Here is a 13,582-nt window from a genome sequence, read left to right as displayed (position 1 = left end):
CAGGTCAGCCTGGATCATCCGCCTATCTTCTGGCATGGATGCTTTGCCCCAAAGTTTGGTGTCATCGGCGAACTTGGCCAGTCCACTCCTGTCATTGGTTTTAATGTTTTTAAAATACACTAATAAAATGCCAAATGACTATCACTATCCTGTCCCATTCCCACAGTAGGCAACCTAACACTCTGGGTAGACAGAAATCCACAGATTGGATGCATATTTTTTTTTCATATTTACCAGGGCTCTATGCTGGTGTCATTCTTCTGATCTGAGTACAGAAATCATTGCCTCTCTTCTCAGGGAGATTTCCAGCCCTGTAGAATGTTACTCCTATACCAGCTCTGGCCTTGATCATCCCCTGGTTCTCCTTGTGGAGAAGCCAGAAAATTTCTTTAATTTATTTACTAAACTTCTATTGAAACCCCCATGCATGCAGAGTAGGGTCAGATTAGATCCCAAAGGATTCACCTAGCTCTGTTGTTCCTTCCATAGTGAGGAGACAACAAAAAGACAAAAGTCGTTTACGTAGCCCATCTATTTCAAATGGAGAGAGGAAAGTATCCAGTTGGAATCACTCCAGGGAGGCTAGGATGTGTCAACAGAATCCTCATTGCTAATATGCCATCTTTGTTCTTGCATGTGATTCTTGTTATGATGAAACTCAAAAGGTCATTACAATCACTGATTGCCCATGATACAATATATCTGGGCATTGAACATGTTGGAGTATTCTGCTGGAGAATAATGGCTCCCACTGCTATTGAAGCACAGACAAGACAAGACCAAGAAAGTACCAACCATCATTCTCTATTTACATTTAACAGCTTGTCTGACAACAGACTTAGAAGCTGAGGATCTGGCCTTATGGAAGCTAAGAACATGATACTGCTGACATTCATTGCCCCTTGTATGTGCTGGGGAAGTTGCTAGCAAACCCATGCTGTTTAGTCATTCCCCTTATAGTCCTTACTATAACCAAGTGTCAAGGAGAGCCTTTTCTTTACTACAGTAGATTAGGTGTTGATATGGTGATTCTTAATTAAGAGTCTTCTCTCTCTAAAATAGAAGTAGAAAGCATTGCTATAGAATACTCTGTGCTCTGAAAAGTACAAGATTAGTCTGAATAAGTATAGCATTACAACAGGATACAGTATCCATGACCAGTACATTACTATCAGCTGCAAACAGTGCAAAGTCCTTGGGCCCATGCAATTCTCAGATGCCATGTGTAGAATATGTTGGTGAAATATATGATGTACCCTTTCTAGCACTGAACTCAGCCTACAGATTAGTGACACTGCCTTTACCTAACAACAGTGGAGGTAATTTATCCATTAGGTGGAACTGCATAATGGAAGAATTATGTTCTAATACTGTGTAGCATAGATTCATAGATCTACTGTCAGAAGGGACCTAAGTAGATCATCAAGTCTGACCCCACTGCCCTGGGCAGGAGAGAATACTGGGCTCATATGACCCCAGCTAGGTAATTGTCAAGGCTCCTCTTAAAGACTCCCCAGGGTAGGAGCCAGCACCACTTCCCTTGGAAGTTGGTTCCAGATCCTAGCTGCCCTGACTGTGAAGTAGTGTCTTCTAATGTCCAGCCTGAACCTACTGTCAAACAACTTATGGCCGTTATTCCTTGTTACTCCAGGAGATGCTCGGGTGAACAGGGTCTCTCCCATTCCCTGCTGGTCCCCCCTGGTAAGTGTGTAGATGACTACCAGGTCCCCTCTCAGCCTTCTCTTGTGGAGGCTGAACAGGTTCAGGTCCTGTAGCCTCTCCTCGTAGGGCCTACCCTGCTGTCCCCTTACCATACGAGTGGCCCTCTCAGTGCTGGCCACATGTCTCCTAAAGTGCGGTGCCCAGAACTCAATGCAGTACTCCAACTGTGGCCTGACCAGCGTCACGTAGAGAAAGAATCACCTCCTTGGCCCTGCTTGTGATGCATCTGTGGATGCATGACAAGGTGTGGTTGGCCTTACTGATCGCGTCCTCACATTGGCGGCCCATGTTCATTTTGGAATCGATAATGACTCCAAGATCTCTTTCTGCCACTGTGCTTTTGAGAAGGCAGTTCCCCAGCCTATAGGCATGCTTCTGGTCCTTACTGCCCAAGCGCAGTACCCTGCACTTGTCAGTATTGAATCCCATCCTATTCTCATTCGCTCACTCCTGTAACCTGTCCAGGTCCATCTATCCTGTCTTTCCCTTCTAGCATGCCCACCTCACCCCAGATCTTGGTGTCGTCAGTGAATGTGCTTTTTACCCCCTTGTCCAAGTCACTAATAAAGAGATTAAATAGTGGGGGTCCAAAGGACCGAGCCCTGGGGGGCCCCACTGCCCACATCCCTCCAGATCGAATATGACCCGTCTACCACCACTCTCTGCCTGCGGTCCCTCAGCTAATTTGAAACCCATCTGATTGTGTAGGCACCAATGCTATAGTCACCTAGCTTTTTAATGAGAATGGGGTGGGAGACAGTGTCAAAGGCCTTCCTGAAGTCCAGAAAGACTAAATCTACCGCAACACCTGCGTCCAATGATTTTGTGACCTGATCGTACAGGACTATGACATTATATTGTGGCATCATGAATCAGAGCAATCTGAGGAGTATGATGTCGAACATTTAATAGTTTCATCAACCTGACTCTTCCTTACCCCTGCCTCCCTCAGATTCCTCCTAGAGGAGTTATTGGGTGATTTTTTTTTTTTTTTCCCCCCCCTCCCTGTGCTTGATTTACCGACCTAGAACTTGGGTGCTGGATTGGAAAAGGGGTCCTTCTGGGAACGGTAGATGCTGTGATTTCTATATCAGCACTTAATTTATTCAGTGTTCCTGAGATAGAAACTGTGTTTCCCCTGAGTTCCCGGAAGAGTGAATGCAACTCCAGTCAAATACATGAAACCAGTACATAGGGTCGTAAGTAGAACTAAGATATATTTTGCAGTGATTATATGATTTAGAAGCCTATGTTGTATTTCTGAGGATGATAAACTCTGAAGTCTTGTTGACTTTTAGTGAGACTTAAGGTGTAGACACAGCAGAATTACTACAGAATAACTTATTCCACTTTTTCTTAGCTGAAAATTTACTCAGCAGTAAGTCAGGTTCCTGAGGGCATGCCATTCTTGTCTGTAATGTTGTCTTGCTTAAAGTTCTATAATTTTGTTGCAGGGGTTGCACTGGGAAAAGTCGGCTATTACAACAGCTTCGTCATTACCGTAAAGAAGCATCTCAGCCTCTTGCTAAAGCTTCAAAGCAGGTCAAAAGAGATGGAGTAAGGCAGAAGTTTAAGAGTCTAGAAGGAAAAAACACCCTGAAAATCAAGAGAAGGCAATGTCTAAAAGTGAGATGGGAAGCAGACAAGGTGATTTCCAGGGTGCCAGTGAGATCTGAACCAGAGAAAGGAAATCTTCTTTTTCCAGGCCATGTGAACCATGGGACTGACCATTCAAGAGAAATCCAGAAAGAGACAGAGGAAGCTTCACATTCAGAAAATGCTCCAGAGCTCCCTCTCAATAAAGCAACAAGGTATCATACAATAGAAAAAAATAGTGGTGATTTTAATTGCTGTTTAGTTAAGCAGCCAGACATAAAGAACATTACTTATCCTCCCATTTTTTTCCCCTGAGACCCAAGGATCCCTGTGGCTCAGTTATTGAGAGAGGAAGTCTAGTCTGGCCATTACTTGGTAAGTTCAAGACACAGTGTAACCCAGTAGATAGGGCTCTGGTCTGAGAACCTGCTGTGTTTGGGCAAGTTACTTCCCTGTAAAGTGAGGATAATGATATTAACCTTTACAGAATGCTGTGAGACTGAGCAAAAAAAAAAAAGTGTAATAAAAGAGCTTGGTATTATTATTATTTTTATTTTTGCATGCCCAGAAGGACTTGAGATTAAATTAAATGGTTTGGGAGCCCAGAAAAACAGAAGTCATCAATAAAAACAAAACAAAAAAATAGGTTCCTTGTGCTAGACCTCGAAATTCATTGACTGTAGTACATTCTGCATGACTCCCGCTTTGACATGGGACTGCTATATGCCGTGGGGGCAAACCTTCACGCAAGGGCCCCGTTAAGTTTGGGGTTGCTAACTGTCCATGAACTTATAGACATTCTGTATAAAAACACCCTAAAAATGCCTGTCCATAAAAATCTATTAAAACATTTTGCCTTCCCTAAAAACATGGAGGCACTGGAGCATTAAGTTCCATGACAGGAAAAAAAGCTGGAGGTAGCACTGAAAGGCAAAAGGAGCACAGAAGCACCAGCTGCTGTCTGAGAGTGCAGCACCCTGCATATGTGGAACTCCTCTGAGTCAGGTGTGATGTAGCTGTGGGGGCTAGGACCCAGTTCAGCCACTCAGGAATGGCTCAACCAAGGCCTGATGCAGCTGTGTGCTAGGCCAGATTGGGCCCTGGGCATGCCATTCCTATGTGGCTGGATCTTACTCCCATGGGACCTTCCCACACAACTGCATTGAGCCCCAACTGTCCTGTGCTCCATGGCTGGATCAGGCTCCAGCAGGGCCGTACTATGTGCCAGCTCAGGCTCATGGACCAGATCTGGCCCACAGACAGACCTGACAATGCTCATCCAGTTCATGGACTAAAAGGGTCAGGCACCACTGGTCTAGGGCCTGCTTGTGCCTCATTTCCAGTGTTAAAGTGCCACCATTACCAACAAAGTGACTTTCAGCCTAACAGGTTCCAAGCTTAAAAGGCCAAAGGTTGCATACAGAGGAAGTTTGATTTGTTTGATGTTGATAACAACAATCATGGCCAGTAGGGAGAGATTGAAGTGATCTTCGTGAACTTCAGTTTTTGTAGTGGATATTGTAATCGTTGTGATAGCTCTCAAAGCTTGGGAGAGCCCCCCCCATAGAGTACAGCAGGGTAAAGCACAATGAAGTCTTGGCTCAAAGGAAGCCCAACATTGTGATGAAGAGGAAGTGGGAGAGAGGAAAAAAGGGGTTTTAGGATCCCTCAGGAAATTTTGATGTGGACAATAAGGGGGGAAAACATCAGGAACAAGGGTTTGCCAATAGCCACCATTTTACCAGCATGTTTCAACCTCCAGGCAGATTGCTGGTATTGTAGTTGGTTGGGGTCTGAGCCTGCTGCTGTTCCCTCACACTCACATTGTGCTGACATCATTTGCTCAGCTTATTTTCATGTGGGTCCTCTTCAGACACCACTAAAGCTATTAGACCAGTTGACATTTGTTGTTGTTGTTCTTCTTCTACGTGGTTCATTTTGGGAACTAACAGGGAACCCCTCAGAAGGAGCCTAGTGCATATGGAAGATGGATCCATTACAGGCAAATAAACAGACTGCTGAGATCCCTGAGTTGGAACAAAGCTAGAAGTATCTGTATTTACCTATATTTTGCAGGGCAGAAGAAAGCCAGAGAGAGCTGTCCCAAAAAGAAAAGCAGATGAAAGAGAAACATAGGAGGCAGAAACTACAGGAGCAGTTGGAGAGATTGCAGCCTCAGCACTCAGTTACTGGAAAGCAGCCCATGGCAGAGAAAACACCTCTTTTGTTTCACATGGTTAGTAGCTCAGCACAGAAACATCTTTTTCAGAGTATCTTCCTTTCTTACCCTGCTGACTTCCTTTGGAAAATTCAGGCGTGAATCTAGCCATGGTCCCAGAAGCCAACAGTCCTCACTATACTGCTCCAAGGTTGTGTCATTAGAATTGTAGAAAAGTAGGGGTAGAAGTGACTTCAGGAGGTTATCTACATGTATGCCAAGCCTTGCGCAAGGCAGGATCCTTCCTGTCTAAGCCATTCTAAACTTGTGTTTTTCTAATCTGCTTTTAAACATTTTCAAAGATTCCAAAGTCTTTAAGTAATCTGTTCTAATGTTTAACTACTCTCACGGTGAGAATGTTCTTTATCATAATCTATATTAGCGTGTCTGTTAGCTAGCTTCTCATATATATCAATCTGTGATCAGCATTATGAGTAGTCTTGAGAGCTGTCCCCATACATCAGTCCATCCCATGTGATTAACATCATCTGCATGTACTAGAGAGACTCTCCTTGACCAAACATGTCTAGTGTGTGCAGATTTAGGGTCAATTCTTGCCCCTGTTAAAGTGAGGGGGATTTTTCCATTGATAGCACTGGGGCCAGAATTTCACCTACTGTTCTCAAACTTAGAAAAAAAGAAATGTCTTATTTTTATAGTTTAAAACTAAGTAAAAAAACAAAATGCTACCCTCTGTTTGGCTTTGTGCCCCTTGCATCACTGGTTTTCTCAGAACCACTCTCATACCTGGGTAAGCAGCAGGTGTGACAGGAGAGTAATGGCTTTAATTATTTCCTTTCTTTGCCAGTGTTGCTCTTAAAGGATCACAGAATCATTCTTACTTTATAAAACTTAAAATAAGTTCAGAGACTGGGATCATTTTCTTATCCAGGTGATCTGCACATACAGACCCAATTTCCTGCTGCACTGATTTTAGTGCAGGAAGGAATGGGGAGAAGGATTTCCCCTTTAAATTTGCACAAGGATACATTGATAAGCTATGTCTTTAGTTAAGCTTTAATAATAAACATACTTTCTATGCTACAGTCATGTGGCCTAGACTCAGGCTGTTGAGGAGGGGATGGGTCATTCAGAATTGTTTTTGAGCAAATCTTGCCTTTGCTACCTTGCTACATCTTAAATACTCATTTTGCAGACAGTGGACTGGCCTCTGAAAAATGCTGGCTTGACAAAGCTTCAATTTGATGTTTTCTCTCTATCTGGTGGATAACTCCAGCAGGTGTAATGCTGTACAGAGTATTCCACCAGTGGACTTAATCCTTCTTTTAGAGAGGCTTTCTGTAAAGGTTTTTCATGTGTTGTCCAGCTGTGTCTGCATACTCATTCAGTTCTTGGCCTATTTGGAGTTGTCAGCAGGAGCTCTACCTGGTGGTGTTCATTAAGAAGAAGATTATATCCCACCATTTCATTTTTTTTATAATGCACCAAATATTGTCAGGTTGTACTACTAATCTTAGTTTGAAGCAAGCCAATATAGTGAATAAGGGCTTTGTATCCCAATGCTTATTTCAGAAGTCTCACAGTTCTAATTTTAAAGGGTATGCCTACTGCAGCCACTGTGCCTACAATGTAGTGTAAACATCCCTTGGCTAGCTTTAAAGTATCTAGTTTTGGCATTGCTTCTAGTCTAGCTACAGCAGTATGGAATTTAGGAGTAATGCCCAACTATTAACTCAGTTTCTCAGGCAGGTTTTACACCCTGCACTGAGTTTGGTACTAGTTACTAGCTAGGTAGCCAACTAGTCCTCAGGCTAACTAGTTTTAAGCTAACTAGGACAGTATAACAGGGAGCCAGGGGCTCCTGTTACTTTAAGAGGGAGACTGCGGCAGAAAGGGTCCCAGGCAGCTAAACAGGGGTTAGCTTAGGAAGGGAAGACAGCAAGGGTGCAACTGCAACCTAGACCCAATTAGCTGCTCATCAAGATGGGAGGACACACCGACAGCCTGTCAAGGGAAGGGCTCAGGGGATATAAACCTAGGTTCCCGAAGCAGAGGGGCATTGCAGCCTAGGACTCTTGCAGAGGAGATTTCCTGCCAGCTCAGGCAGGCAAGGGGTGTGGGCCAGATCAGGTACCCCAGGGTTCAGAGGAGGCAACTGGTATGATGACCTGGTAGAGCTTGGAGTGTTTTGTTTAAGGCATTTGGCTTGCATTATTTGTTGCAGTTTAACCAGAGAACCAGGTAGTGGCTGGAGGGAAGGATAGGAAGCCATGCAGGGGTGCCTGGGAGGCACTTCAGATTCTGAGCCCTTTCTGGGGCAGGCCAAAGGTGAGGGGGGCAGAGCCTGTACCCCAAGGATGAGATGGGGACGGTCTTAAGCCAAGAGGCCCAGGGACTGTGCCCCAATGGGTTAGAGAGGGACAGGCTCAACCTGAGAGGGCCGAGGACCAAAACGGAGCAAGATGAGCCAAAGGCTGAGAGCACCAAGGACCAGACAAGGCTGATATTTGGAAGCTGGGCAGTTGTAGCACTGACTGTGATATAGGCCAGCCCTATATTCTTGATGCACTCTAGGTAATACCAGTATTAGAACAGCCCAAACTGGACCCAATCTCCAGGCAATTCTACTTATTTCTAATTCTTATTAATAAAAAAATCTATTATTAAAATTTAAAAGGAGAAAGAAAATGTGTCAGCATCATCCATGATATAACATGTTCCTTTTAAGGGTTACTTAAAATTCACCCTGCCAGTCAGCAGCATTGCTGGGCTTCAAATTAGAACAGGTTTTTCTTTTTTCTTTCTTTTTTATTTGCTGCACAGAAAGCAGCAGAAAAACTAGAATGCTTTGACATCTGAAACTAAAAAAGCTATAATTTGGCAGCTGTGTCTTTCAGAGATTAGAAATTAAAATCTCTAATACATATATATTCAGAGAACAAACCAGAGCTTCTGACAGTGTAGCACATTTTCAAATTTGTTACCTACTTCTTTTGTTTTGGCAGTGATAGATGTTCAGATTTTGGAACACACAACTCTGACCACTCTCTTATACATCAATAATTTAATTGAATAATAATTACAGTGCATAAGCTGGGATGCCCTGCAATGGTGAGCAGAGGTGCTTAAAAAGTATTATACATTTTTTTTAAAGAATATGAAACAATTACTTTAAGGTCTCTTTTAAGCTCCTAAAAGCAGTGAAATGTAGACCTTACATTGTAACTGTCTCTTTAGCTTAACCTAGTTCAGTCAAATACTGTTTTCAGTTTCTACTCTCAGTGGGATGGCACTGATGTAAAAAATAATTAGGTTTGGGGATAAAATTATCAAAATCACTTAACTGATTTAAGGGAACAAGGGTCAGATTTTTAGAGACACTGAAGCACTCACTAAAGATGCAGATAATGCCTACTGGGGTTTTCAGATTTATCTAGATGTCTTACTGCCATTGAAATCAATAGGATTTAAGCACTTATGGTAGAATTCTATTTCCCTTTGTGTGTCTAAATGGGAGCTTTTTACCCATGTAACTGCTGAAAATGCCATTGACATGCAGATAGTGATGCTCTTAGACTTGTGATGTGGACATGTAAATGGGCACGCAGGCATTTATACACATACATTTTTGTGCAGGGACACACTGGAGAGAGATCCTGTGTGTCAGAGCCGACTCAGTTAATTGCAAGTTGATGTGCATTGCACTGCATTATGTGCAGTTGGTGAAATGTGAGTCAGCACACAGAAAATGGTGGTGGTGTGCTTTTGAACGAAAGCACCTCTGATGTGTTTTAGTTCAAAAGTGTGCTGCCACCATTTTCTCAGTGCTGGCATGCATTTTGCCACTTATACAACTGCATGTGCTACAGCACCGGGTGTTTTTTCGAAGTGCCTGCCACTGCAGCATGTGCATCTGTACAAATGTGCGCATAGACTAAGCATGCATAGTAGGCTATGCATTAGCCATGTATGTGCACATACCAGTTGTTGACATGTACTTTGCCTCTAAGTGTCAAAAAAGTAGATAGCTAAAAAAACATGATCTGGGTAGGGTGGAAGAGGATCAAGGGAAGTCTTGGGTGTTTTGTCCCAATAGCTGGGTGGTTGAAGTACTTGCCTAGGGCTGCTTTCATCTGGAGGAAGTTTGATTATGTATCTCTCTGATTTCCCAGCACAGCATACCACAGATCGGGCATTACCCAGATATCCCTTTTCAAACACTCCTTTTGAAGAGACCACCCTGGGCAGCCAAGGTGTGGGGGGCCAGGAGGCAGAGAACAAACCAGAAAGGGTGTCACTCGGTGAAATAGCTGCTTCCCTGAAAGGGAAGGCATCCTGGGGTCTAGCCTGGAGACTCACTTTCCAAAGGGGTAGAAACTTTCACATTCTACTGGTTCCATCCATTTCTTCCAGTGGCTGTTAAATACAAGGGGCAATGGGTCAGCTTCAGAAGGAGTGCCTGAAAGGGATTCAGTAGTGCTTTATGGCCAGCACAGCTGTCTGAGCACTGTGCTACAAAGTCCGAGAGATGCAGATTCAGACTCCCCTGGGCAAGTAGGGGCCTAGAGTCCAAGTTGATTATTTTTTTTAAATACACTGCTAGGTCATTGAGGCACTTTTGAAAATGTTATGGTGATTCCCTCTGGCCATATCCAGATCTGGTAAAAGCAAGTAGAGCTCCCTTGAAAGGCTAACTGGTGGTGCAGACAGTATCGTAAGGTGAGCTATAAGTGGTAATCATGTAACTTGCACAGCCTTGTTTTATGTAGGGGAGTAAAATGTACATAACTTGCATGTTGAGGTGAAGAAGAGCTTTTGGTAACAAGTAAAGCAGCTCAAAGGAAGATGTCAGATAAGGAAGGGGATCTGTCTTCATTTATCTTCCACAGTCTAGTGTCAGATGAGCACATCTTACTGGTCCAGCATTTGTACCAATTTCTGATTCACTTCCTCTTAGAGCATGATACTGCTTCCCTTGCAGTTTGGTAGCACAGCTTGCTTGGACTTCAATGAGAGCATGATCTGACACCCGATAGGCAAACATGCTGATGGGAACCTACCACAAAAATAGATTAGCACAGTCAATCTGAATCAGATATATAGTAGTGCTCATTGTGCACAGTTCCTCTCAGTGCTGATTCCTTTTCCTTTTTAAGTCTGAGAGAGCCACTACACTGCATACTTTTTGGCTTTCTCTTCACTCCCACAGCTGAGCTGTGCCTTTCTTTCCCATTTCTAATGATTCCCATTTCTTCACCAGCCTTAAATATCTGGTAAATATCACCAAACCAAGTCCAAAACAAACAGTTCACTCAGAATCCCTCTATCACCCCCTCTCTGTCAGGACATGTCCCTCTCCAGGGGTGCCAGCCTCACTGCGTATGATTAGTGTGGCCTCACTCTCCATGAGGTGAAGCCAGACCAGATTGCCCTGCGCTTCATCTGCATATAAATTTTGGATGATCCCAGGACTTGACAAGAACACCCAATTCCAGTTATGAGAGGGGAGCTAATTAGTGCTTGGATCCTTTGTAGTGGGGAGGGTATCTGTAGTACACACACATACCCGAGTAGTGCTGAGCTGTGAAGTCACCATGGCCTGAAGTTTTGCTGACTCTGGTGGAGTGCAGCCTAATGAACTGTAATCATGAGCCTTTTGGCTTTGGAGTAATAACGTGCATAGTTTGTACTATATTTTGGCTCAGATCAAGCGTAGTTCCTGCTTGGCATCTTGTGGGCTAAGATCAAGTGGGGGCATCTGAATCCCAAAACCTATGTAGGATGCCAGCCAGTGGATTTTGTTGTATCTAAAGTCCCAGGGTGAGAGCCTGGGACAGAGGATACTCATCGGTTGCAGTGCTATACATGGCATTTGAATGATGGAGTTCTGCCTGCTCAGTCAGTGTGGTTTTTGGAACTAATTTGGCTGATTTGACCTGGAACACAAAATACATTAACTGAAAAATAAGTTTGTACTATATATAACTACTTGCCAAAGTGTTTTTTAAAAGTGAGTTTACAGGAGTACCTGTGCTAAAACTTTCAGCAGTTTCAAAAAAAGGTAACATGCATTGATTCTGGATGAACTGAAGTCTGTGGGTACTATATGCAAGTTACTACAGCTATGATTAATATCAAAGTCATTGCTTTCTAATTTGCTTCTTGCTTCTGTATGTTCAGGATGAGTTGGGTCTGACAGTAAGGAGAAGGGGAATGGGCTGCCTGACATCCCCAGATTTATTTTCCTTGTTGTAACAGTGGGAGGGGGACAAATTCAAACCTCTAAAAAGTACATTCTATACCTGGAAAATTATAACATAGATAAATGTTCTATATATAAAATGTAATTATTAGGGATCATCTTATATTTGAATAAATACAGTAAAGGTGTGTAAATGATATTACCCTATTCTTTTAATCTCTCCTCTATTGCTGGGTGAAAGATGCACATAAACAGAGACCTTAGGAGACAGATTCCCCCCCAAAGATTTTTGCAGATGAATTATTTAACTCCATGAGAGTAAAGAAGCCTGAGGAAAGGTGCTCTGATACCTGAAAGCTTGCCTTTGTCTGTCCCAACCATGTAGTTGGTCTAATAAAAATATAAGAATCAAATCTATTCACCTGCCTTCATTTGTTTCAAAGCAGATGCTACCTGACTAAACAAAGGAAGCAAGATCAAATTCACTCTGCTATAGACAGAGCAGCACCAAACCTAATCACAAGTGAGGAAGTGCTTAGGTCTGGGACTAAAGCAAAGAAAACATTATTCATTGAAACTGATTATATATAAAATTCTACCACCTGCACAAGATAACCTAACATAAATAAAACAATAGCTATAGTTAATTATAGTTGGCTGCTGCTATGTAGTGGGAGAAATTTAAAAAAAAAAGAGAGAGAGAGAGTTGATTTTCCTTTAAATTTAGAGCCTTGTATTCCAATTCTGTTTTCACTAACCCCAATGATGCAAAATGCCTCTATTGAACTCACTCACACCAGTGCAAATGCAATACAAGTGAGTACAGATTTTGACATGCATGTTATTTTAACATTCTTAAATTTAAGGTGTTAAAATGTCTAGATGTGCTTGTTAGGGATATGTTTAGACCAGCATCAGGGAAGATTTTGGTTTCTATCTTCTCTGATTCTCATCAGGTTTCTTTAATCTGGTTGTACTGATGTTATATGTAGCAGTGATATGTTAAACAGTCAGCAGATGGCCCCCAAGTACTGGCTTTTTTTCTTAATGAAATATTTAATGAATTTGTGAAAGATGAAAATCATTCTGATTTAATGAAGTTACTGCCTCAACTCAAGAAAAGTTTAAAACTAAAGGCAATTAGAGAAATGAAACTAAATCTAGCATGGGGAAAACATTAGGGTTAGATTCTTCCTTGTGGTGCCTAGGAAGCACAAAATGGCTAGAAACAAGCTGGATATGGCCAGTTGAAAAGTTCCGTCCTAACTGACCTGTTTACTGGTGTAGAGCCAAAGTATCTATCTCCTTTTCCATTGCCCTGCTTAACTCTGGCACAGGGGCCAGGGATGTGACATTGCAAGAACTGTGGTTATGCTCAGCCGGTTTATGGCCCACAGTCAGTAAGTTATAGAAGCTCTTGAGCTGCTCCAACTGAAGCCAAGGCTCAGGCTGTCAAAGATCTACCCTGAAAAATGGGGAGTCATAAATGGCAAAGCAGAGAATCTGAGCCTTAATATTTTTGTTGTAAGGGCAGCCAGCTGCAAAGACAGCTTTACACATACAGAGTTTTTTCTGGTCTTCAGGTTCTTACAGTAATAGGAGCTATGGGAGTGTGAAGATTAGGAAGCCACTGGTGCACGGATTAGAACAAGGCAGGACCTTCAAAATCTCATTATTCAATTGACTTTTAATAAATGTTTTGTCCTGTACCCATAAATGGCCTCCCATAATATTCCCTTAGTGTGACATTGGACAGATTTGGCAGTAATGCTGCAGAAGTGGTGTTCACCTACCTCAATATGTATTTTATGTTTGTTTTGCTGTATTTTCAATGGTGTGGCAGGCAGAACCAAGTTGTTGTTGGTTTTTTTTTGTTTTTTTTT

At 42.6% G+C, this 13,582-nt stretch overlaps 1 protein-coding gene and 1 long non-coding RNA gene across 5 annotated transcripts in view; both read left to right on the top strand.

Moving 5' to 3' along the window:
• CUNH16orf71 (chromosome unknown C16orf71 homolog) overlaps window positions 1-13,582 on the top strand; it is a 203,623-nt gene that overhangs the window by 45,826 nt on the left and 144,215 nt on the right. For all 4 annotated transcript variants that reach the window (XM_019539984.1, XM_019539985.1, XM_019539983.1 and 1 more), the window contains 2 exons: window positions 3,177-3,533; window positions 5,395-5,554. In XM_019539984.1, the coding sequence (XP_019395529.1) occupies window positions 3,177-3,533; window positions 5,395-5,554 (517 nt within the window). The remainder of the gene's footprint in view (window positions 1-3,176; window positions 3,534-5,394; window positions 5,555-13,582) is intronic.
• The window catches only part of LOC109313432, a 14,258-nt gene continuing 12,200 nt past the window's right edge, over window positions 11,525-13,582 (top strand). The window contains exon 1 of the long non-coding RNA XR_002102049.1: window positions 11,525-11,682. This is a non-coding gene — a long non-coding RNA (uncharacterized LOC109313432). The remainder of the gene's footprint in view (window positions 11,683-13,582) is intronic.

This window comes from Crocodylus porosus, unplaced genomic scaffold (assembly GCF_001723895.1).
Source record: "Crocodylus porosus isolate Cpor-Errol unplaced genomic scaffold, CroPor_comp1, whole genome shotgun sequence".
Lineage (NCBI taxonomy): Eukaryota > Metazoa > Chordata > Crocodylia > Crocodylidae > Crocodylus > Crocodylus porosus.
The sequence above is the reverse complement of the archived record's forward strand: the minus strand, read 5'-3'. Positions and strand labels throughout refer to the sequence as shown.